Genomic DNA, 24,333 nt, shown 5'->3' with positions numbered 1-24,333 from the left:
GATTTTGAATAAACTGGATATGCGCTACACAATGAATATCTGGGAGAAAATTTGGATCGTCTTCCCAAAAAATTTGCCTATTGATTGACGTTTTTACAGCGTTAATGTGGAGTAATTTATATAGCAAATAAAAGATTTTGTTTATTTTGTCAAGGCTCTCCACTTAATTAGACAAATCGTTAGATTATAGTCAGTCAGTTATGGTTTTGTTATAGCCTACAGACTGAGAATTGCTGAACACACAATTGGAGCTTGATAGGCCTAGGCAGTAGGCTATTGCATTTTTTTTACTGTTTAAAAATAGCCAATAACATGAATCGCAATAAATGATGACTTGTGAATATTGTGTTAAGTCTCAAACGTATCAGACTATGGATAGGCTTATAAGCGTATGTTAAGCACCAACAGAATTGTGAAAAACAAACACAAACATGCCAAAGCCTTTGTGCTCAGGGAAGGAAGGTGACAGAGGAGGGGGAGAGCAGGACAGGGGGAACAGCCATCCTACTACGGGGAGGAAAAGAAGGATAGGCTAATATAGCCTACATCAGCACAGCCCCCTGACCGGTCGACTTTACACAAGCCTTGCTTGGGAGCGTAAACTGTAAAAACAAATCTGAACCCAGATCAGTATTCTGGAGTCAGATCCATACTACACCAATCGGGACGCAGGCGAAAGGAAATCGTGTTCCCGACTAGCCAGCCAGTTCACACGTTACCAATATCTACCAGAACACAGACAGAGAAAATAACGGTGAAGAAAGAAGGGGACTTCAAGGAAAAGGTGTTGGACACACACAAGGAGTTAGTTAGCTCAAGCGAAGTCGCATGTTGACAGTAGAAAGGATTTTCTTGTCTTGAAAGAGGCACGATTAATGCAATTTCCAACATTTTGCATTACCCACGGAGAGGTATTTTAGCTAGCCAGCTACGAGATAGCGGAATGTGTAGCTAGCTAGATAATTAGCTTACGTTAGCTAGCTGAGCCGACATCTGCATTTTGGATTTTGGGTTTTTCTTGCATTGGCCAAGCAGCTACGCATTTAATTTCGAGAGAAGCCGTTTTTCGTGTTGTGTGCTGGAGCCACGCATGGCCATGATGTTCTTTCTTGATTAGCTTTCTGAACAATAACAGAACTGTACTGCTTCGCTTTGTAGACTTTTAGCCAAGACGAGAGATCAACCTCACCTTATCCAGGTATTTGCTAATTCAAAGACGAGCTCATCAAATTGTGGATATAACACGGGGCAGAAAGGTAAAAAAAGGAGAAAATAGCAAAATCTGAAAGACTCAAAACGGAGACTTTCTGCCGTCCAATGTTAATGTCGACCGACGTCGCATCTATAATGCTACCCGTTAATCGGGGAATAATGGACCTGGAAAGGGACATTGATACAGAAACCGGACCCCTCGCGGACACGACCGGGGGTCCAGCAGCAATACGTGGAATGAAACGAGGAGACCCAGAACCCGACGCTCAAACAGCTGCAGTGTTGACCGAATTAGCTGGGGCGGAGTGCAAGCGGCCAAGGATAGACGGGTTGGTGGCTGTTGGTGACATTGGACAGGTAAGGACCACAACGTAAACAAATGCAGCGATCTGTCACACTGTGAGAAATTGTATCAAGGATTGCAGTCACACCGCCGAGGTTCGCTTGCTTTGCAAGGGAACTCCGCGTGAGGATTCTTTCTAGTGGCACGCTCCTTCTTTTGTTTCAAGAGCAGCAATGGTTCATGATGCCGTACTGACAGGCCTCTCTCTGATCTCATTAACACGCATCGTTGCAGCAGATACTCTGTATTTAAAGCAGCAGAAACGTGAAACAGCATCTATAATTAGCACTGGTACAGAAACACAGTGCAGGAAATATGCCTGTGTTGTGTCCCAGGGCTGGTGTGGCTATGTTGAGCTTCCATGGCCATTCTGGGAGAGACAAAGGTAATATGATCCAGCTGAGCCCCATTGCAGCGATGGAGCAGCCAGCCAGACGCGCCCCCCCCCCCCCTCCTCTCTCGCAGGGGACACCGCGTGCTTGCCCCCCCGCATGAAGCCACCATGTGGCATATGCCACTGGCCTGTCTCCCTCTCTCTCTACCGCACACAACACCTAACAACAGTATAAAAGCTGGAGTCCCGACACCCGCTTGTGGAAGCTTAGACGTGTCAACCCCCCCCCCCCTCTCCCCTTATTTGTAGCTAGGTGTTAGAAAAGACAGAGACGGATGGGGGGAGGGGTCATGAAGGGGCGAGACAAAGAGCAGAACCCCTTCCCCGGGAGGAAAGAGCCCCAGGACTGGGATAGATCCTGACAGCTCTCCAGATATGGGTCTCCCTCCTCCAGGAGCTGACTGCTGATGCAGCATAGCAACACCACTCAGAAAGAGCCTCTCTCCGGTTCACTGGTCTAACACACACACACACATGAACACACGCACACACGCATAAACACGTGTGTACACACACACAGCACGTGCACATGCATAGAGATGAACATACTAAAGCACACAGTCTCTCGTGTGGAGTCATATCAAGGCACACGCGCGCCCGCGCGCTCTGTACATCAGGCCAGTTGAATTTTGCTGACATCAGGTCTTTTGGACTGAGGCAGTGGTCCGACATGATTCCAGGTCATCAGTGGTTAATCGAATCCCGGGGCGCCAGGATTGTCCAAAAAAAAAGAAAAACCCTTCCAATGCTCCTGCAACTGACCTACTCCAATGACAAACAGGGGCGCTTAATGCGTCACGCCAGCGAGAGAGGATGCTGCTGGGAAAACGAGGTTATGACTGGCCCAGGACACAGATGATGGGGGCGGGGGGGGCATTAAGAGCACACGACTCATCACACGTATCGATCGCCAGTGTCTCTGGGTCAGGCTGGAAATACACCCACAGGAGGAGGAGGAGGGAGAGGGATGCTGGGAGAGAGAGAGAGCGAGAGAGGGAGAGAGAGAGGGAGGGATGCTGGGAGAGAGAGAGAGGGATGCTGGGAGAGAGCGAGAGGGAGAGAGTGAGGGATGATGGGAGAGAGAGAGAGGGATGCTGGGAGAGAGAGAGAGAGAGAGAGAAAGTGAGGGATGATGGGAGAGAGAGAGAGGGATGCTGGGAGAGAGAGAGAGGGATGGAGGGAGAGAGATTGAGGGAGGGATGCTGGGAGAGAGAGAGAGGGATGGAGGGAGGGATGGAGGGAGGGAGAGAGAGTGAGGGATGCTGGGAGAGAGAAAAAGAGGGATGCTGGGAGAGAGAGAGCGAGGGATGCTGGGAGAGAGAGAGAGGGATGCGAGAGAGAGAGAGAGAGGGATGCTGGGAGAGAGGGAGAGAGGATGTGGCCATGGTTGCTTGTGAGTGAGTAGTCCTGAGTAAGATGTGTTTTGAGAGAGGCTCGGTTGGCCTCCATCTCTGTCCCCATATTCCTCCGTCCCTCTGTTAATCCATTCCTCGGTCCCTCTTTTGTTCCATTACCCTCTCCGTCTCCCCCCATAACCCTCTCCCTCCCCCCCCCCCCTCCCGTTCCCCTCGGATACTCCCCCCCACCCCCCCCACCCCTGAGGCATATTTCCAGATTACTAATTGACTGGAGGTTCCTAGGTTCAGAGAGTGCCAGTGAAACAGATCTCTCCCACCCACCCCCTCCCTCGTTCCTCCTCTCTACACTTCCCGCTCCGCATCTCTCTGTCTCTCTGCTCCCCATCTTGTTTTTCATCCGTCTTTCTTGGTCTGTCTCCCGCTCGACCTCTTATCTTTGCTCCCCATCGCTTCTCTCTCTCTCTCTCTCTCTCTCTCTCTCTCTCTCTCTCTCTCTCTCCCACCCTCCCTCTCTCGACCAATTTCTAATCGCCTCTCCAGTTACACACACTCTGCTTTACAGGCGAGTATTGACGGTGCACATTGATGAGAGGCAGAGACCCTGTGTGTGTGTGTGTGTGTTAGTGGGAGTTTGAAAGGGAGAGAGTAGTGTCCAGTAGGCAGCAGGCTGCCTGCCTCGTCCAGCTCCGGTCTGGACGCGGTATGGTGCGGCTAGCCTGGACCAGAGGCGATTTGTCCTATCGTTGGCAGTAAAGAGGCTTTGTGTCGCGCTAACGAGATCAAAGCTCATTTGGAGAGAGGGCATTAGGGAGGCTGATCGCTACAACAGGGAGGGAGGTAGGGAGGGGCGGAAGGGCCAGGGAAGCGATGGATCGTGGGCCGGATTAGGATGGTTACAATTTGGGGAAAGAGTGTGGGGAAAGAGGGTGGGGCAGGGGGTCTTTAGGATTAGGATAGTTAAAGAGGGGGTGGGGGGGGGGGGGCAGTACCCTTTATGATGATAGTGGCAAAACTGTCAGAATTGTACAAACGATAGTTAAGCCCAAGATAAGCTACCCCCCCCTCCCCCCGACCCAATTATGTTGAGAAACTGGAGCCCCCCCCCCCCCACCTCAACCCTCCAGTCAGACCGACTCATCCCGTCGCGTGAGCTTTCGTTTAATGATTGTAGGTGAACTTTGAGCGGAACGCCACCGAGGTGCCCTTGACTCGTGAACCTGCGGGCGATAAGCTCGGCGTTCCTCTCAAGATGTTGCTCAACCGCGCCGCTCCCCCGCTCTCTCTCTCTCTCTTCTCCGTCTTTGTCACTCGACCAGTCCTTTTGACCCTCTCCCTCCCAACCTGTCTGGTGTCTTCCCGTCCGCTCGCGGCCTCGGGCTCGATCCCTGGTCGCGTGTCTTCTCCCTGCCGCTCGCCCTCCCATCCTTGCGTGCTTGCGCACACGAACACACACGAACACACACATACGTATACATGCGTGCACATACAGTGTACAGTCGGGGCTTGGTGTCATCAGAGGCAGGGTCTGACACGGACAGTGAAACGTTAACTCGAGCCACCGAAGGCCAATCGCCTCTGTCATCTTGTCAGACCCCCCTCCCCCCCCCTCCTCCCCCCCACAGGCCCGCCCCCCAGCTGTCCCCAAACTGTCATATGTGCTCCCGTCTTTCCACCCCCCTCTTGACCTCCCTCTCGGCCCCCTCTCTCTGTATCCCTCTAATGTTGATTCATCCTGTCTTCCACCTCTCCTTTTGTCCCACCCCTCCTTCCATCGACCCCGCATAGCCCCCCTCACTCTCTCTCTCCCCTCCCCCCACTCTCTCTCCCCCCCCCATCCCTCCATCCCCCTGTTCCCCCCCCCCCCCCCCAGCTCGAACCATCTGCTGACCTCATGTCCTGCTGCCTCCCCTGTCTCCCCTCCCCGTCCTCCCTCTTTCCCCTCTTGACTTCTCCAAACCTTTCCCTCCACCAACTCCTCTCCCTACTTCTTTACTCTTCCTAAAATAGCACGAGGGAGGGAGAGAAAACAAACAGAAAGACGCCCTTAAGTTTACAGGGCCTGGCCGGGGCTGTCTGTACATTACTGGACCCTCCAGCCAGACAGCTAGCTAGTTCAGCCAGCCAGCTAGTACGTTCAGCCAGACAGCTAGTACGTTCAGCCAGCCAGCTAGTACGTTCAGCCAGCCAGCTAGTACGTTCAGCCAGACAGCTAGTACGTTCAGCCAGCCAGCTAGCTAGTTTGTTTGCATTCAGTCAGCTATTCAGTCAACCAATTAGCTAGTCAGCTAGCCAGCCAGTGAATCAGCCTGCCTGACAAACCAGTTAGCCAGTCAACCAGGCAGATCCGTTTTCTTTTCCAGTCAGTAAGTGAGCCATCTACTCAGCCAGCAATTCTTTCTTTAGGGCCCTCAGACATTTTCGATAGAGAACGCACGTTAGCCACACCTCAGCGAATGTGCCCCACCAATAAACAAGCGAGCTGTAATTACCAAGTGGATGGAGGCTGGTTAAAGAGCACTCTCGGAATCAAAATAGAAGAGCTTTCTCGCCACGACCACTGCTTGGTGTAGTTCACTGTAGCATCGCGGACAGCTACAGTTGCGAATGCAGGCACGTGTAAGAAACACCGCACCCTATGGCTAGGAAGGACTGTGTGTGTGTGTGTGAAGAAGCGTGTTTAAAGACTGGGTATCAAGTTTTCGAGCCCATTCGCCCATCCCCCCTCCACCCCGTAAGGAAATATAGAAGTCACATGACATTCTTAGGTTATGAGTCATTGTCTCCACGTATTGGTCTTTCTCTCTCTCTCGCGCTTTTTTTTTCCGCCGTATACCTCCGTCTACCCCGGGCCGCCGCTCTCGTTCTAATCCCTGCATTCTTCCCCGTCTGTCCGCGCTCTTGTTTTCATCTCTGTTGTTCTTTCTCTCTTTCTCCTCCCTTCCATCCCCCCCATCCGTCCCTCTCCCCCTTTTCCCTTCTAGACAGATTGATTCCAGATGTTACCAAATTCTTCCCCTTTTCCCTCCCTCTTCCCCCCTGCCCCTCCTTTCCTCCCCCCCGCTTTTTTCAGCTGTAAACTCCTCCCCTCCTCGTCTCTCCAGCCTGGTCCAAAGCAGAACAGATACGGTTCCGACTCCAGGCTCTCACGGAGGGAAACCTGCTCGGGTTCCGTCTCGGGTTTTCTGTAGAACGTTCCACAGCGCAACGTGTTCAAGAACGACGTTCTGACGACGTTAGACGCTTCCACACGGTCCATATTTGTTTCCCCTTTGAACCTGCATCTTTTGGTTGTACAACACACACACACACGCCCCCACAAGTCGGCTGGAGGGCGCGATCCCTGTTTTAACCACCCCGGTTGCGTTGCTGAATACGACTCTTATGCGTTTTCTTAGAGCGGGCCCCAGGCCGCGGCGCGCTGAGGAGAGCCTTCCCTCGGGGGACGAGGCACGAGGGGAAATTGGTTCCAGATGAAACAGGATGGGGGAGAGAGGGGGGAGACAAAGAGAGGGTTGTTATATGCAGCAGCACAGGATTGAGGGAGCACACACACATGAACACACTCACTCAAGTCCAGTTTTGGTCGACCGTATATGTACGTTAGCCTAGACATTAAACATTCTCAGTTCCAGCTCGCCCCTCTTCTCTTCCCTTGGTGTGCCTTTCTAATATCGTCTCTCTGTCTCTTAGTGACCTCACCCCCCCCCCCCCCCCCCCCCCCCTTTCCTTCCTCCTTTTCCTCCCCCGGTCTCCCAGCCACTCCTTCCCTCCTTCGTTACCACGTCTGTTTTTGGTATTAGAACATTGACTGGCGAGAGAGAATGCTGTGGTCGGGTCTGGTCGGGTCCGGAACCAAGCTAAGCTAGCGTAGCCGCACAGCGTGGTTGTAGATGACGAGATGAGAAGAACACGCTAGCTAGCCACGAGGGAGGGAATGCACCCAAGACCGTCGCCATGACACCCTGAGTCAGGAAGTGGCCCTTCCAAGCCCAGGCCAAGCAGAGGTCAGGTCAGCGGGTCAGGACGTTCACCTTTGTAGTTGACCCTCTTCTGGCACTAGACTCCAGTATGGACCAAGTAAACACTGATCTCTCCAAGTAGAGACCAAGTAGAAGGAAGTGGAGACTAGGCTATCTGTGAAAATAGTGACTGAGTCAGGCCAGAGGAGAGAGGGGCTGTATGAGTAGCCTCAGAGAGGCTCGTTGTGTAATATAGATCTGTGGTTGACGAGCACAGAGACATATTTAGGCCAGACCCCCCCCCCCCCTCTAACACATGTGCAGAGTGGGTAGCAGGGCTCCCTGCTCTCCCTCTCCTCCCCCTCTCCTCCCCTCCCCCTATCCCCTTCTCCCATGTCGTCTGTTTGTGACTGAGAGGGCCCGAGTCTCGCCAGGCATGCCAGCATTCTTGCAACAGCAGCCTCCCAGACAGACAGACAGGGAGGAAGAGAGACAGACAGACAGGGAGGTAGAGAGAAAGACAGACAGGGAGGTAGAGAGACAGACAGACAGGGAGGTAGAGAGACAGACAGACAGGGAGGTAGAGAGACAGGGAGGTAGAGAGACAGGGAGGTAGAGAGACAGACAGACAGACAGACAGACAGGGAGGTAGAGACACAGACAGACAGGGAGGTAGAGAGACAGGCAGACAGGGAGGTAGAGAGAAAGACAGACAGGGAGGTAGAGAGACAGACAGGGAGGTAGAGAGACAGACAGACAGGGAGACAGACAGACAGGGAGGTAGAGAGACAGGGAGGTAGAGAGACAGACAGACAGGGAGGTAGAGACACAGACAGACAGGGAGGTAGAGAGACAGGGAGGTAGAGAGACAGACAGACAGGGAGGTAGAGACACAGACAGACAGGGAGGTAGAGAGACAGGCAGACAGTGAGGTAGAGAGACAGGCAGACAGGGAGGTAGAGAGACACAGTGAGGCAGAGAGACAGACAGGGAGTCAGACAGACAGGCACGGGGGGGGACAGAGAGACAGACAGACAGAGAAGTTCGATACAGACAGGAGGCTGGCAGGATGGCAAACAGGCAGCTTCTCTGCTGTCAAAATATCATAGTTTGGTTAACTTTCACATGGTTCCATCCCTCCCCCCCGCTCCCCCTCTCCGCTCTCACCCTCTCCTCCCTCTCTTCTCTCTCCTCCGCCGCCACTGAGAACAATGGAGACTGCCAGGGGGAAATGATAGGGGGAGCAAAGAAAAGAGAGAGGGAGAACGACAGAAATAATTGAATTAAAAGTAATTACGGAGCAATTAACCACAACACACTGGGTTTTGGGAGGACCAGGGTGGATACAAGGGGGGGGGGGGGGGGGGGTTCTCTCTCTTGTCAACGGAGTGCAACTGTTTTAGTTTGCAGTTGGGGGAAGGGATTGAAGGGGGCATGGGTGTGTGTGTGTGTGTGGGCCTAAATACTTGTGACTTGCACGTTTTTGGCGCGCGCGTGTGTGTTTGCAGGCTACACAGAGCTGGGTCATGTTGATTGTTTTTCGGCGTTCAGTTTCAGGCCATGTATCCCCACTTCGCCTCCCTCTCCTACCCTCGTGGCATGTTCCGCCATGCTCCCTTTTGCACCACGTTGTTGTTAGTATCTAAAGGACAGAAGGACAGTGAAGGTTTCCGTTAAATGCTGGTCTGCTGAGAGACGGTGCACTTCAGGTCGTTTTTTTTTCTTTCTACTGTCGAATGATATCCTGTCAAATTTCTAAATTCTCTCTCTCTCTCTCTCTCTCTCTCCTCTCTCTCTCTCTCTCTCTCTCTCTCTCTCTCTCTCTCTCTCTCTCTCCTCTCTCTCTCTCTGTCTCTCTCTCTCTCCCTGTCTCTCTGTCTCTCTTTCTCTCTCTCTCCCTGTCTCTCTGTCTCTTTTCCTCTCTGTCTCTTTCTCTCTGTGTGTGTCTCTCTTTTTCTGTCTCATTGCCTTTTCAGAACAACGAGCCTTTAACCCCCGGTTTCCATGGCTACCAGCCCCACAGTCAGGTAAGATGACATGCAACTACAAACCTGAGTGGAACTAGTCTGAGATCAGTGCAGAATCTGTGCTCCGCCCACAGGACCCAGCGAGCCCACAAAGCGCTCCGCCTCACACCTGACCCGCGGGGTGCCGATGAAGCAAACTGATTGGCTCCCCCCCCTCTCAGTCGCAACCCTTACGATGTGTTCAGCCTCGAGAGAACATTCCACCGCTCCAGAACCGAGCCAAACGGCTTCGCTCTTCTGCGCAATCAAAGTCCTCCAGATTTTCTGTCCCTCTCTCTCCCTCCCTCCCTTTCTCTCTCTCTGTCTCTCTCTCCCTCTCCTCTCCTCTCTCTCCTCTCTCTCTCCTCTCCTCTCTCCCTCCCTCCCTCCCTTTCTCTCTTTCTCTCTCTGTCTCCTTCTCTCTCTCTTCTCTCTCTCTCCTCCCTCTCCCTCTCTTCTTTGCCTGCTCCCTGGCTGTACTTTTCACCCTCTTGCTCGTTCTCTCTTTATCTCTATAACCCCCCCCCCCCCTCCTGTCTCTCTTCCTTTCTGGCTCCCTCTTCTCCTCGGTAATGAGCACCGTATGATGAGCAGCGGCGGCCGTCTCTGCCCCCCCCCCCCCCCCCGCCCTTTTGTTCCTCTCCCTCCATCCCTCTTATCTGTCCCAGAGCAGAGAGCCGCTCAGCCCGGCGCGCAGCAGGGGAGAGGGGGGAGACAGGGAGACCGAGAGAGACAGGGAAGGGGAGAGAGAGAGACAGGGAGAGAGAGAGAGAAAGACAGGGAGAGAGAGACAGGGAGAGAGAGAGAGAGACAGGCTGGCTCTACGTCTGTCTTCCAGATGAGGTTGAGAGTCCTGCTCCAACCTGCACTCCTCTGGCCGGACCACAGGAGGGTGCTGTTGCTCTCCATCCTCCCCCCCCCCCCCTCCACCTCCTGCCCTCTCTTCCCCCTCGCGCTTCACATCTGATTCACTTAGCGGGGCGCTCTCATCCGAGGCGGCGCGCAAGTAGTGCTTCGAGAGAGTGCGGCGGGAAGGTCAAGGGTCGGGAGTGCGGCTCTGCAGTGTGTCAGTCGTCAGCGGCGGGAACAGTCTGTATCTCCTGGCCGCCACGTCCATCTCCCCTCCCCTCGCCTCCGTTCTCGGAGCCCGAGAGGTGGACAGGAGCCAGGGACGGAGGGAGGGAAGAAGAGGAGTCGTTCAGAACCAGTCCAACCCCAGTCCCCTTCACTCGCCCTGCCTGCCTGGTGTGTTTGAAGGGGAACGGCGTGCGCCGCACTCAGGAGCAGCCCTCGTGCATGGAAGCCTAGAGGGCGGTAGAACGCACCTGGAGTCAAACACGCACACGTGACTTGGATGAGTGTGTAGTAGTGTGAATAATTGAACAAGTGTCTGACTCGGTGAGTACGGGTGTGTGTGTGTAAGTGTAACAGGTAAAATATTCTGCCCCCGAGCACAAAGGTGTCCTGCAGGCTGCTATGCTAACGTGTGCGTTAGCCATGCTAATGTCTAGGAGCCCAGACACTCAGTTTGGGTAGCAGTCCTGTGTGTGTGTGTGTGTGTCTACAGCCTCCAGGCCCATCTCTGTCTGTGTTTATGTAAGGTACATCCAGAGGCTATCCTGCTCCCAGGGTGTGTGTGTGGAGACGTGTCCTCTGCAGGTGTGTGTGTGTGTGGGTGGGTGTGTTTATGGAGATGTGTGTCCTTTTGTGTGTGTGTGTGTGGACATGTGTGTGTGTGTGGAGATGTGTGTGTGTGTGGAGATGCGTGTCTTCCGCAGGTGTCTACTTGTGTGTGTGTGTGTGTGTGTTTAACAAGCCCAACTTCTGCAGTCCTGCCTGAATCTGTTTTCCCTTCGCTGTGGGCGTAGGCAGGACGGCCACAGTGCGGTGATCACACGTGTGCGTCTGTGTGTGTGTGCGTGTGTGTGTGTACTGCACGTCAGCTCACTTTGTGTGAAGCCGGTGTGATGCGTACAGTCAGTGAAGGAAGGCGATGCCATCTGTCATTTGAAAGCACCCAATCAGAGGGCATTGTTGTCTAAAAGGCTGTGATGTTTGCCGGCGCCCGCCAATGTCTATTCCGCTCCAGGAAAGCATTCGTGACTATCGTCGAATCGCTCGACTCATATGTGACGCGTGGGACTGCACGATTGTTTTGTGTGTGTGTGTGTGTGTGCTTTCGCACTGTTTAGGAGGAATTTGAGCTTGTGATAGAGTCGGGCTATCTACAAAGTATTTGTGTGTGTGTGTGTGTGATTTAGGATGCCAGTGGCCGTAGAGCATCAGTGTGTTTATCAGCGTGTTCAGGCGGCGTGCTTTAATCCCCTGATCATCCCCCTATTCATCCTCTCATCCTCCTAACTTACATTGTAATCCCCTCATCCCTCGCTCTTTTCACCCCCCCTCCCTCCCTCTGTCCCTCTATCCATTTATCTCTCTCCCGCTTATCTCTCACTCGCGTCCACGTCCCCCCCTTTTCCTCCACCCCCCCCCCCCCCCCCCCTCCCGTTATTATGACTCCTCCCTTGCGCCTCTCTCCCCCCGTCCCCCTCCGCCTCCTTCTATGCATCTCCTCCACCCCCCCCACCCCCCTCGCCTCCTTCTGTCCGTCCTTCCCTCCTCCCCCCTCCGGCATGCGCAGGTCTCCAGCAGCATTGTTGCGCTGACGCCATGCAGGCAGAATGGAAGATGGGAATGAGGGAGAAAAGAGAGAGAGAGAGGGAGAGAGAGAGACACAGAGACACAGAGAGAGAGAGAGAGAGAGAGAGAGAGAGAGAGAGAGAGAGAGAGAGAGAGAGAGAGAGAGAGAGAGAGAGAGCCTTTACTGCAGCAGTGCAAACAGCACAGCTCGTTGCAGAGGAGCAGCGAAATGAATACGCACACATGGCTGAGGTGAGGAGGGGGGAGGAGACGTTGGGGGAGGGGAGTTTGTGGGGGCTTCCTACTGGTGGGGTTGACAAGCTGCCGTCCAATAAATAAATGATAATTAAAAAAAAGCGCTGCAGTGCGGTGTGGAGGGGGGGGAGGAGGGAAGGAGGGAGGGAGGGCAGGCGAAGTAGAGACGAAGCTAGTTTCTTTTCTTCTCTCTGGTCCGAGAGCCCCAGTCACCGCGGCTTCTTCACGAGAAGAAAACAACAGATGGACGGAGAGAAGGAAGAACCGGCAGGGTAGAGGAGGAGGGGCCGAGAGAAGACACCCAGTCAAGCAAGCGTCACTTTCGTCCCAGTTGAACGGCGGATGTTTACGAACGGGTAAACAATATCAACCCGTCCAGCTCCGGCGTAGCCTTCCCCGAGGGCGTGACAGACACGGACGAGGTGAACCTCCCCCCTTCCCCCTACCATCCGAGGGTGTGGCCCAGACGGTGTGAAGAGGGCCACACAGCTCAGTTGTTCCGTCAGGTTAGAAGGGACCCCCCCCCCCCTCCCTCCCCCACCCTGCTTCCCCCACCCCTATCAGCATTTGGGTGAAGATGCAAAAGTCCGGGAAGCCGAGTGCCAGTGAGTCAGGCACCCCCCCCCCTAATTCAGCCCGACGCCTCCGTCCGAGAAGGAGGGCAAAACAGGAGGAAGGGAGGTAGAATTTGAACGAGTGTGTGTAAGACAGAAAGAGAGAGAGAGACAGAGAGGGAGAGAGAGAGTGTGAGGAGCCGTAGAGGCAGACAGAGGCGAGCTGCAACGCGGCCACGCGTACGAGAGGCGAGTCGCGGACAGAGAGCGGCAGAGGGACAGAAAGAGGTGGAGGGAGGGAAATAGAGAGGGAGGGAGAGAGAGAGAGAGAGAGAGAGAGAAGGGGAGGGGGGATAGAGAGAGAGAGGAGAAGAGCGCAAGCAGCCTTTTCTTCCCCTCAGCACAGACAGACCATGATGGGTTTGTACTGTGCTGCAGTCCTACAGGTGAGTAGCTGCACAGACGTCCCGTCATTTCTCGCTTCGTCGCTCTGGGATTGTAACGGGGGGGTCATCGAAACGCTCAGCACTTCTCCCTCGCTCCTTCTGTAGGGATCGGTGATTGATTCGTTGGGACTACGTGTCTGTGCCTTAGGCCAAATACATGACTGGGCTGTAGGCCCATAGGCCTTCGTCAAGTTAGCTGTGTCTCGTGCTGCACTCGCCTACCTTCATTCTGACTGCAAACGCGCACACACCCCGGTGCTGCTCTGTATGTGTGGTATAATGTGTCCTTATCTGCCGTGAATATGGTGTTGCCGTTTGACGGGAGGGTCAGGAGAGGGTTAAATGTTGAAATGTTTACATTAGGTGTGTGTGTCTGTACCCGAGTTGTGCTTCGTTCGAACATGTTCCTCCGTGCTGCCGAGGTAACACTGGAGCCTTCAGGGTGTGTGTGTGTGTGTTTGTGTGTGTGTGTGTGTGTGTGTGCTCGTGTATCGAGACCATATGTCAAAGTACCCTGGTGTTCATGTGCACTTGCAGAGGTGTGTGTTTGTGTGTGTGTGTATTCTCTGGCCTTTTCACATGTTGGCTGAGCTTGGCACGTTGCCATGCTGCAGAGAACATCATGTCACACTTAAACGGTGCGCGGGCTTGCACGCTCGTGCGCGCGCGCGTGTAGGGATTGGGTGAAGGGATCCTTTGTTGTGGTTCCAGCTGTCCCAGTAGGCGTACCCTCATCTGTCTTGGAGTGATACAGACAGGTGCCAACTAACGGTTGTTGCCTTTACTGTCCCTTCTGTGCAACCCCCCCCCCCCACACACACACACACACACACACACACTCGCGCAGAGAAGTTAACGTGTGAATTGTGTCGATTGTCAGTCGGAGGATTTCTCCAGCTTTATCGGCTCTTCTCAATGATCTCGCTCTCACTCGACTCACCCCTACCTACTCCCTCGCTCGCTCCCTCCCTCCGTCCCGCATGTCTCCCCCCTCCAGGCGGTAGCAGCTGTTACCTAAACACGCGTTGCTCCTTAAAGGGCACGGGCAGCTGGGGGACATGGGGGTGGAAGGGGGCCGTGAAGGGCGGGAGGGGTTTGGAAGGCGACGCCGCGCCACTGACTGTCCCATGAAAGACACTGAATAGAGAGAGGAGAGGTGAAGATAACTCGAGTTATGTTCCCGATTGTGTCCGCTTAGCATGCTGGCGTATGCCTGAGTGTCATTGTGTTACGTGTGTTTGTGTGTGTGCCTACCTTTGTGTGTGTGTGTGCATGAGGTCCCATGTGTGGCTGGTGTTGGGGTAAACACACCACGCACTCCTCGTCCCTCCTGTCAGAGGGGAAGCTTGACGCAGCACACACACACACACAGGTAGGCACACACACACACACAGGTAGGCACACACACACACACAGGTAGGCACACACACACGCCACGACAGACAGGTGAGGCGTGTTTGGTTCTTAACACGCACCCACATAAACACGAACGCAGACAGACAGACACATCCACACGTACACACACACACTCTTTCACCTTCCTGGGTCTTGTTGTTGACAGGGCACTCACACACACACATCGCCATAACCAGGCCCGGTTTTGAGCCCACTTTAGTAGCGGGGGAAATGAGAGGTTTTACGTTTGAGACACTTTAAAGCTTCAATTTTGTGCAATCCGAGAGAGCCTTTGGATTCGCTAAAAGCAGCGAGGTGAACAGTGCAAGCTAGCGAACCTGACGTGAGTGTTGCTGCAGCTGTGTGCGTTAGCGAGATGTGATAGGGAATCTAATTGCTCCTCGTGTGCAACAGCCTATAATCCAACAACCCTAACCGCCCCCTCTCCCAGAAAGCTAAACGAAACTCGAAACAACGGTAGAAATGCAAATGATTTTTCAAACCTAAAATGTCAAATGCTTTTTGCCTTGCTTTGCTCGAAGACTCGAAACACAGTTCAGCTAGCTTTCTCCCACAGGTGTGACAGGAGGCTGTCTACTGTCCAGAAACTTCACAGCGCACCTCTCACTGCTGTCCTTGAATTTTATACCACTAAACTAACCAATCGGTATTCTGTCAAAAGTATTACTTTTAAAGAAGATTTTTATCATATTTTTACGATTGACTGAGTTGCAATAGACTAAATACAGTGGGGGGGAAAATACACCAAATCTTAATTTTGGTAGGGGCCAAAATGGACCTTAGAAACCGGCTCTGGCCCTGACAACGGAACATGCCAGTGAAGGTATTGACTCTCTAATGACAGCTTCTAGTGACAGCCTGTAATGGGTCTAGAACTTACAGTCTTTATATAGATGCAGTATTTACACTTATCTGTCAAATAAACTGAACCCTAGGTAAAAATGTTTAAGACTCCCTGACCATTTGTTTTTCATTAGGTATTTTTCCATTGTGTCTTTTTAGTTTTGCTGGTGGTGCCTGCAGGGTGTGAGCCAATGATCACAGTGTTCCAGGGAGAGGCGGGCTTTAGAATGATTTGATTGGTCTGCAGGAAGTTATCGTGGCAGGCACACACTGAGGACCATATAAGGATTTAGAGGGCGGTCCCTGCGACGTGGTGTGTGTGTGTGTGTGTGTGGTGTGTGGCTTGGGCTCCGTGGTTGGAGGTAGAAAACGGTGTCTGGATTCCATCAAGCCAGGTGAGAGAGAGAGAGAGAGAGAGAGAGAGAGGAGAGAGTAGAGAGAGAGAGGAGAGAGGGAGAGAGGGAGAGAGGGAGGGAGGGAGGGAGGGAGGGAGGGAGGGATGGGAGGGGGAGGGGGGAGGGGGAGAAAGCCAGAGGCTACCTCCAGCTGCAGAAGAAGGAAACAGGAATGGACTGCTATGGTGCGTGTGTAGTTAGAGAGAGAGAGAGAGAGAGAGAGAGAGTGTGTGTGTACGACAGGCAGACCAAAGTGAAGTGTTCTATTTTGGAACGCCGCCCGTGTAGAGAGTTGAGAATATGCGTCCTCATCCTTCCTTTGACTTTCTTTGTCTTTCTTTCTCTCTTCATCCACCCCTCCCTCCCCCACCGCCTTCCCCCCTCTCCTTGTTCCCCTAACCCCCCCCCCACCCCCCCTCTGTCTGGGCTCTGTCTGTGAGATGCTACCATGTAGGGCCTTCAGCCAGCCTGCACACAGAGGAGCAGGAATTGCCCAGGGCTGACTAATGGGCCTGTCTGCAGCCAGACACACACGCACACACACACGCACACACACACATACGCACTCACATCTACGCGCACACCACAGGCGCATATACTACTGTTACAGTACACCCAAAGCCATACGATCCGTTAACCTCCTGCTACATATACATACTTACCACCTTACCTTACCACTGCCTGCAAAAATGGGGCAAACACCCCACAGACAGAACCTCAGCCCCCCCCCCCCCCCCCCCCCTCAGCGCCCCCCCCCCCCCCCCCTCCCCCAGCCTCGGCCCCCCCTCTCATTGGTTTTCTGTTTGTCTGTATGGGTCTTTCTTTCCCTTTCTCACATAAACTCTGACGCACACACACACACACACACACACACTAGTCCAGTGTGAGTCACTGTGTGGTAGGTAGGTGGGGGTCCCACTCTCTAGAGGCTGGCTGGCTGACTGGCTGGTTGACTGACTGGTTAGCTAACTGGCTAGCTGGCTGACTCATTGGCTTGCTGGCTGGCTACAGGCCGGTGCATGTTAGCAGTGAACTTGTTCTAGCAGTAGCCGTGTAAAGTGAGCATATCAGTTTCTAATACCTTCTGTTGCTGCTGGCTAGACCTGGCTGTAACCCAATATTATAATCACATATTACAAATAACTCTGAACACAGAGTTAGGACTGATCAGGCCCTAGGCTGTGGATGAAACATCCAGCATACTGGTTCACTCTTATTCACACCCTGGAACCTTCCATCCCTGTTTCAACGCCCACGCCAGTGACGCTGGCCCAAGTCCCCAGACATACAGCCCCCCCCCCCCCCCCCCCCCCCCCCTCTGTAATTTGCTTCATCTCTCTGTTTTTGCTCCTTCTTTCTCTGTCTCGTTCCATCTCCCTGATCATCTGTCTTAAAGGGATCCTAGGGGGTTTGTTTTTTGACAGTCCCTTTGAGCTTTCAGAGGAACATTTGAGAGAAATTCGGTTGATTTCAATCAAGTCGAATCTGCCCGTGTCAGCCTGCTCTCTGGTGTATTATGAGGACTTCAGCGGAGCATAGTTGGCATTCAAAATGGTGTGTGTGTGTGTGTTGGCTCTAGAGAGAGCGGCGGCTTGCTTAACAGAACCACCGTGTCGTCTCCTTCTTCGGATGCTCGTCACTCCTGTCACGCCTCTCTCCTCATCTTCCCCCGAACCTTCTCCGCCTTCCTTCTCCTCTCTACACAAGACTGAGTGGCTGGCTGACTGACTTGCTGCCTGACTTGCTGGTTGACTGGCTGGCTGAGTGACTGGCTGGCTGAGTGACTGGCTGGCTCTGATTGGCTGACTGGCTGGCTGACTGGCTGAGTGACTGGCTGGCTGAGTGATTTGCTGACTGGCTGGCTCTGATTGGCCGGCTGGCTGGCTGAGTGGCTGGCTGAGTGACTGGCTGGCACAGTGACTAGGCCCCCCCCCCCCCCCCCCCCCCCCCCCCGCTCCTCCCTCCCAGAGGAAGGTTGTCTGGGTGTTTGGGAAACTTGTTACTGCTGTCCTTGACAGGAGGCTGGGTGTGTGTGAAGTGTGTGATAACAGTGTCATGCCTGCTTGCCCCCCACATACACCCCCCCCCCCTCTCTTTCTCTCTCTAACCACAGACACACACAGTCTCTCTGTCTCTCTCCTAACCACACACACACACACACAGTCTCTCTGTCTCTCTCTTACCACTTACACACACCACATAGTCTACCTCCAGAAGTAAGCGTCATACTGGATGCTGACTTGCATTGCATAAGCTTCATTCAGGATTCACGTACGTAGGGATTAGTAATGGGAGCATATAGCCAGTAACCTTCATAGCAGTACTTTGAGTAACTTAATAATGGCCTATTGTTTTAGGAATTGGTGGTAGAAGTACTTCTGTTACCGTAACAGAGTTATTGTAGTACATTGAGGATGATTTCCGGTGGATTGTCGGGTGACATTGCAGGTTTTCAAGGTTTTAACGCCTGGTTTGATGTGTAGCCACAGTTTTATAGGGAGCATCTCCGTGTCAGAAACGAGATCAGATTCAATAATGGATGTGTTTGTTGTGAATATTTCATGTGTTTGCTGACAGAAATACTGCAGCCAGATATGGAGAGAGGGAGGAGGCGAGAGCGAGATGGTACGGTTGGAGGGAGTCTTGAGGGAGGGTTAGGGTTAGGGTTAGCTGAAATTTGATAGCTGTTTTAAACCTCTGTCTCTCCCTCCCCCTCAGGCTCCACAGGACTCAGCGGGGGGTCCGGACAGCCTGGGGGCCCCTCCGTTCACCGCCTTCCCTCCTCCGCCCCCGCCCCAGAACGGCCTGGCGGCGTCCGAGTTTGGCGGAGCCATCTTCTCCGCGGGGGGCCAGGGGCCGGTGGAGGAGGGCTCAGGGGCCAACGGAGCCACGCCCACGCCCGTTCACGTCATCATCGCGCCAGTGAGTCCGCCCCTCCCCGTCGTCACGGGCGACACTGGAAGACCCCCGCCACTCGGGCGTGCTGCTGACCGTGTCCAATTCACACTGTTCTCACCATTGGTCTCTCTGTCTGTCTGTCCCTGTCTGTCTCCATCTCTCCCTCTGTTTCATCATCCCATCCCTATACATGTTTTTTCTGCCCCTCCATTTCTTCCTCTGCACCCCCCTCCCCCCCCCAGCAGGCAGAGGGCTCCCCCCAGGGTGAGGCGCTGGCCCAGTGTGGGGTGGTGGCGTCCAGCGCCGGGGGGTCTGGTGGCGAGTCCCCCGAGGCCAAGGGCTCCCCCAAGCGCCTGCACGTCTCCAACATCCCCTTCCGCTTCCGCGACCCCGACCTGCGGCAGATGTTCGGGGTAAGACCCCCGCTTTTGACGGGTCGGCCCGAGCGCAAAACGTTGGGTTGTTCTTAGGGAGAGGGTCCTGAACAGATATCGATTCGTTGTTGTGTGGGGTGAGTGGTTCAGTGTGTAGAAGTGTCAAGGAAAAGCAGGGAGCTATGAATGAGTTGAGGGTGAAACTAGCAGAGACAATGTGAGGGGGGAGTTGGTTTGTTTTCTTCTCTAGAACCTTCCTGAGCACTCCTTTTATGATGCTTCATAAATCTGTCTTCTCCCTCTGGACAATGATCTTTACTATGGGTGTGTGTGTGTGGGTGTGTGTGTGTGTGTGTGGGGGGGGGTATGTGTGGGTGTGTGTGTGTGTGTGTGTGACAAAGGGGATGTTCAGGAGAACAAAGGCCAGGAGTGTCACAAACGGAGCGACACCCCTGGCCTTTAATCATGTCTTCTTATTTCTCTCTACCTCTGCCGTGTCAGGAGAGAGGGATGGGGGGGAGGGGCTAAATGAACGAGGGAAGGAACATGTGTTATGTGCTGTGTGTTAAAGAGAAAGAGAGAAAAGGGGGGAAGATGAGATCGTAGGAGATTGTTCTGGAAGATTTCATGTTGTTGAATACTGCCCTCTTGTGTAGAGTTGGAGTTCATCCCCAACAACAAGGCTATGTTTGTGCACATCTACATATGTCTGGTTTTTAAGAAGTTTTGTTGTTGTTGGCAATTGTGTTTTATTTTGATAGTGATAGTGTGTAGAGAGACAGGAAAGGCAAGGGAGAGAGATAGGGGATGAGATGCAGTAAATGGCCCGGGCTGGAATCGAACCTGGGCCACTGCGGTAAGGCCTACGTGGTACACATTCCACCAGGTGAGCCACTCCACAGCTACATATTTGCTATGCACAGGAGTCAGGTCAGATACCCAAACAGGAAGTGTGTCATTCCAGTGCTCTGTAATTAGGGATTTTATTTTTTCAGTTTATTATATATTTCCAAATATATACATATAAAATGTTAATATTTTTTTGGGCTCTGAGGGTGTGTAATCTTTCTTCTCCCTCTGTTTTCAGCAATTTGGCAAGATTCTCGATGTCGAGATCATTTTCAATGAGAGGGGTTCTAAGGTGAGTGACACAGCCTTCACTACACATGGAGAACTCAAATAACAATACTAGTTATGTATCATAAATCAATTTAGATTAGGGGTGGAACGGTACATGTATTCGTACCGAACCGTACGGTACGGGCGTCACGGTTTGGTGCATGAAATTACACGGTGAATACACGGTATAAAAATAAATACAACTTGCGTGCAAATTAATTAATGTAATGCGGAACTACTGTTAGATACTCGTGTTCTTTAGGGACATCTAATCTGTAGCTCTGAAGCTCTGATTGACTCCGCCGTGAGTCAGAGATAGCAAGCAGCACTAAGAACGAGTATGGTGAGTGGTGGTGACCCACGAGAGATAGAAGAACCCCCGGCCTTTTTAAGATTGCAAGTTTGGGAAAACGTTGGTTTCTCATTCAGTGACAGTAGTACAAGCGAGAGATTGGTGGATAAGACAAATACTGTGTGTCAGCGTTTTTCAGCAGTTGTGGGGTATGTGAGTGGAAATACATCTCACATGCTAACGCATATAACGCATCTGGCGTGTGCTAATTGACAAAAAATATCCGACGCCATCACCCAGGTGTGCCAATCACTGGAACGAGTCATAAAAAACTGTCCAACTTCTCCTTCCTACAGTGCTTAACCAGCCATTAGATACACATACAAATAGGGCCCAAAAAATTACTGACGCAATCGGAATTTATATGTCATATTCAATGTGCTCGTATTCACTTGTAGAGGAAACTGGTTTGTTTTGCTTTTCCCTCCGTTGTACCGAACTCGTACCGAACCGTGATGTCTCCACCGCGGTATGAACCAAACCGTGACTTCACTGTACCGTTCCACCCCTAATTTCAATACGTGTAGACTGACAACCACACACAATACATCACACCATTGTCATGAATGTTACAATATCACAAGGTCAAGGTGAGGAGCACTGAACTCCATTTCCCACGTTCCCCTGTGTTCCTTTGGCCTGCCTGCTCTTATCACTGCTGGCTCAATGGAAATACATAATTACGACCCCCGGCCGGCTCTTATCAGTAGCTGCATAAACACCACGAGAGCTCTGCCTATAGCGGGGACGTTCTAAGTCAATGTTTAATGAGTGGATCTGGTAGTGGCTGGAATACTATTTTGAATGTCTTTCTGAAGCATGTATGTGCTCAATTTGATATTGCCTGCTGGTTTGTCCCCCCGAAATGAACCCCTACCCACCCCCCCCAAAAAAATGTGCCAAGATTTTAAAGACCAATGCCAAGTCCAATGTGGAATGAATGGAAATACTTCCAGACACTTTTCTGGAGGGTTCTCCTGTCTTTAAATCTGGACGTTTATGAGGAGGGAAAATGCACATATTCCTAATGAGTCGACCCCTGTCGCGCCCCTCTAACCCCCCTTCCCCCCCTTCCCCCCCCTTCCAGGGCTTTGGCTTTGTGACGTTTGAGACTAGTGCGGACGCAGAAAAGGCCAGGGAGAGGCTGCATGGTACTCTGGTGGAGGGACGCAAGATCGAGGTAACTTTCTCTCTTCTCTCTCTCTCTCTTTTGCTCTGCCTGTCATCACTGACTCTGCTAGCTAGCACCCATCCTTCCACACTGACATGCTCTGGTCTGGTCTATGCTGGTTCCCATGATCAATGGTTGTTGTTTTAGTTTTTTTGTATTAGAATTATTTTGAAAGTTTTTGTCTTGTTTTAGTTTTAATTTGTTTCCTTGATTTATTTTTTGGGGATGTGAGAGTTTGGGGTGCAAGGACACAACACAAGGCATGCTGGGTAGTCTCCTCTGCAATTGTTTTTTTTTTTTAATTCAAGGTTTTGTGTTTGATGCACTGATGTCCCAGCCTAGCTTCTCCAGTTTTAGGGATATGTCACCCAAAAATTCAAAATCACCTATTTTCTTTCCGTTGCCTAGTTTCATTGCATTTTGATTGCGATCAAGGGTGAGAAGGGAAGAAATAGGTCATTCTGAAATTTGAACGAACTGTCCCTTTAACACGAGCCAATCAACACCGCACTTGTCCGCGATTGGCTCGGTCAAGGGGAGAAGACAGAGGTGGCGGCGACGAAACCACGCTGCATGAGCGCAACCGCCCGTCGGACACCTTTCTCTGTCGCCCGTCCGCCTACACAGAGCGCTGTCTTTCTTATCCCGCACGGGGGCGCCAAGTTTTGGTGACGTGGCGCTTTCGGGCTCCGAGTGGCGCAGACGAGCATGCTGGACACCCTTTACCTCAGCCGTGCATGAGCGTGGGCTCTCTTTCGAGCGTGGCTTCTCTTATGCACCTTCGCCACACGCCCACCCCCCCCCCCCCCCCCGTCTGTGTCCATCTGGATGCGAAGCCCCACTTCCTGTCTTGTCTGTGTACGCCCTCGTTTCTGTGTTGTCCCGAGGCGTTTGGGACGGCGGCATGCGGTTGTTTTTCTTTTGCCGTTCCACCTCGCGTTGCGTGTCGGCTGGCGTGTGGTGCAACCTAACCTTCTCACCAAGGGGGGGGGAGGGGGGGGGGGGGGCTGGAGAGGCGGGGGGGGGCGGCATGGTGTGGTGGTTTGCCATGGTCCCGTCCCCAGTCCTCGGTCACTGCCTCTCAGCCATGATTGGGATGACACCTGTCCTGCAGCCTAAGTCCATCACGGACCCACCTCATCCCCCTCCATACCCTCTCCCCCTCTCTCTCTTCTCCCCTCCCTTCCTCCCTCCTGCTCACTTTACCCTCAGTCAATCAGCCAGTTGAGTGGATGCAGGTGGGGAAAGCTTATGTGTACGTGGGTGTAGACCTGTCTTAGTCCACGCAAGTGAATTCAGCCTGTCTACCTGTAACCCTGTCTGTCTGTCTTCTGTGCACGAGGCTGTATGTAGGACCCCTTCCTCCCATCTCGTCTCCTTCCCTTTTCTCTCCATCTCCTCTCATCCCTTCTTCCCATCCTTCTACCCCTCCTCTCCCCCTCCCCAGTCTGTGTTGTCAGTGTTTGTCGAGCTCTTGTCTTGTCTTGTCACCCATGTGGTCATCCTCAGTGCAGGTCTGTTCGAGGTATGTGTGTATGCATGCGCGTGCGTGTGGGTGTGCTCATGCTTGTGTGTGTGCATGCGTCTGTGTGTGTGTGTGTGTGTACCGCAGACAGTGTGATCCGCCACAGCTCCTTTTTGTTTTTTTAATGGCCGCCCATCAGCCCAGTCCCTGACCAGACCACTCCAGAGTTTGGGTCGGCTAAAGAGAGGCCAGACAATCAGTCCATTCTGTTCTAAACAGGAGATCAACTGGCTCCCTACCCCCTGCCACCAACCAAAGTTGTATTCATCTCTCAGCATGTCTCCATAAATGATGAGATGGCTCCCGCGAAACGGTGCTTAATCTCTAGAGATCTGTATCCGAAATTGGCGAACGTCTGCAGGTTTGTTGGCTGAACCAAGTGATGGCTGGTGCCAGCAACGTGGCTCTGGGGATGTCCTGCACGGCTTCCTGCAGGTCCTGCCCTACTGTGTGTGTGTGTGTGTGTGTGTGTGTGTGTGTGTGTGTTTGAGTGTGTGTTTGTTCATGTCCTCTGGACTGGCTTTGGGTCTGCCTGCCTGTGTTTGGTGTCTGGCACCCCTGCATGAAAGACTGAGAGAGTGCCGCGGGTGAAGCTGTTTGTGTGTGCGTGTGTGTGTGTGTGTGTGTTCAGTATGTGTGCATGTGTCTTTGAGGAAGGGTGAGAATTGTCGGGGGGAGAGGGAGATTTGTCACTTAACCCACTTCCAGCCCTCACACTTTCCCCCCCAACTTGACTCTTCTCTCTCTCACTCTCTTTCTCTCTCCCTCTCCCTCTCTCTCTCCCTCTCTCTCTCCCTCCCTCTCTCTCTCTCCATGCCCTCTTCCACTCTCACGCCAGTCGAGTTTGTCGCCTGTCTCGTTTTCTTCGCACCCTGTCTGATCCCCTTTGTCACTTAACAGCCCTGCTTTGAAGGACACCTCATCCTCCTGTCTGTCTGCCTGTCTGTCTGTCTGTCACTGTATTGTCTGTCTGTCTCTCATTGAAGGCTACTTTATTTTCCCTGTAAAATGTACCTCTACTGTCCCCTCCCAAACAATAACTCTCTCTCTCCTCTTTCTCTCTCTCCTCTTTC

The 24,333-nt window shown here is 52.8% G+C and overlaps 1 protein-coding gene across 5 annotated transcripts in view; it reads left to right on the top strand.

Annotated features, from left to right (window-relative positions):
- The first annotated feature begins 472 nt into the window (after positions 1–472).
- The window catches only part of LOC124479288 (RNA binding protein fox-1 homolog 2-like), a 36,691-nt gene continuing 12,830 nt past the window's right edge, over positions 473–24,333 (top strand). Inside the window, exons 1-6 of one of the 5 annotated variants that reach the window (XM_047037975.1) lie at positions 473–1,569; positions 9,243–9,293; positions 18,540–18,743; positions 18,962–19,132; positions 20,181–20,234; positions 21,652–21,744. In XM_047037975.1, coding sequence (XP_046893931.1) covers positions 1,318–1,569; positions 9,243–9,293; positions 18,540–18,743; positions 18,962–19,132; positions 20,181–20,234; positions 21,652–21,744 — 825 coding nt within the window. In that variant the 5' untranslated portion in view covers positions 473–1,317. Of the gene's footprint in view, positions 1,570–9,242; positions 9,294–12,701; positions 13,168–18,539; positions 18,744–18,961; positions 19,133–20,180; positions 20,235–21,651; positions 21,745–24,333 lie in introns of those variants that run through there. The other 4 variants (XM_047037976.1, XM_047037974.1, XM_047037977.1 and 1 more) reach the window with 4 other exon arrangements.

The sequence above is a fragment of the Hypomesus transpacificus genome, chromosome 17 (genome assembly GCF_021917145.1).
Source record: "Hypomesus transpacificus isolate Combined female chromosome 17, fHypTra1, whole genome shotgun sequence".
NCBI lineage: Eukaryota > Metazoa > Chordata > Actinopteri > Osmeriformes > Osmeridae > Hypomesus > Hypomesus transpacificus.
The sequence above is the reverse complement of the archived record's forward strand: the minus strand, read 5'-3'. Positions and strand labels throughout refer to the sequence as shown.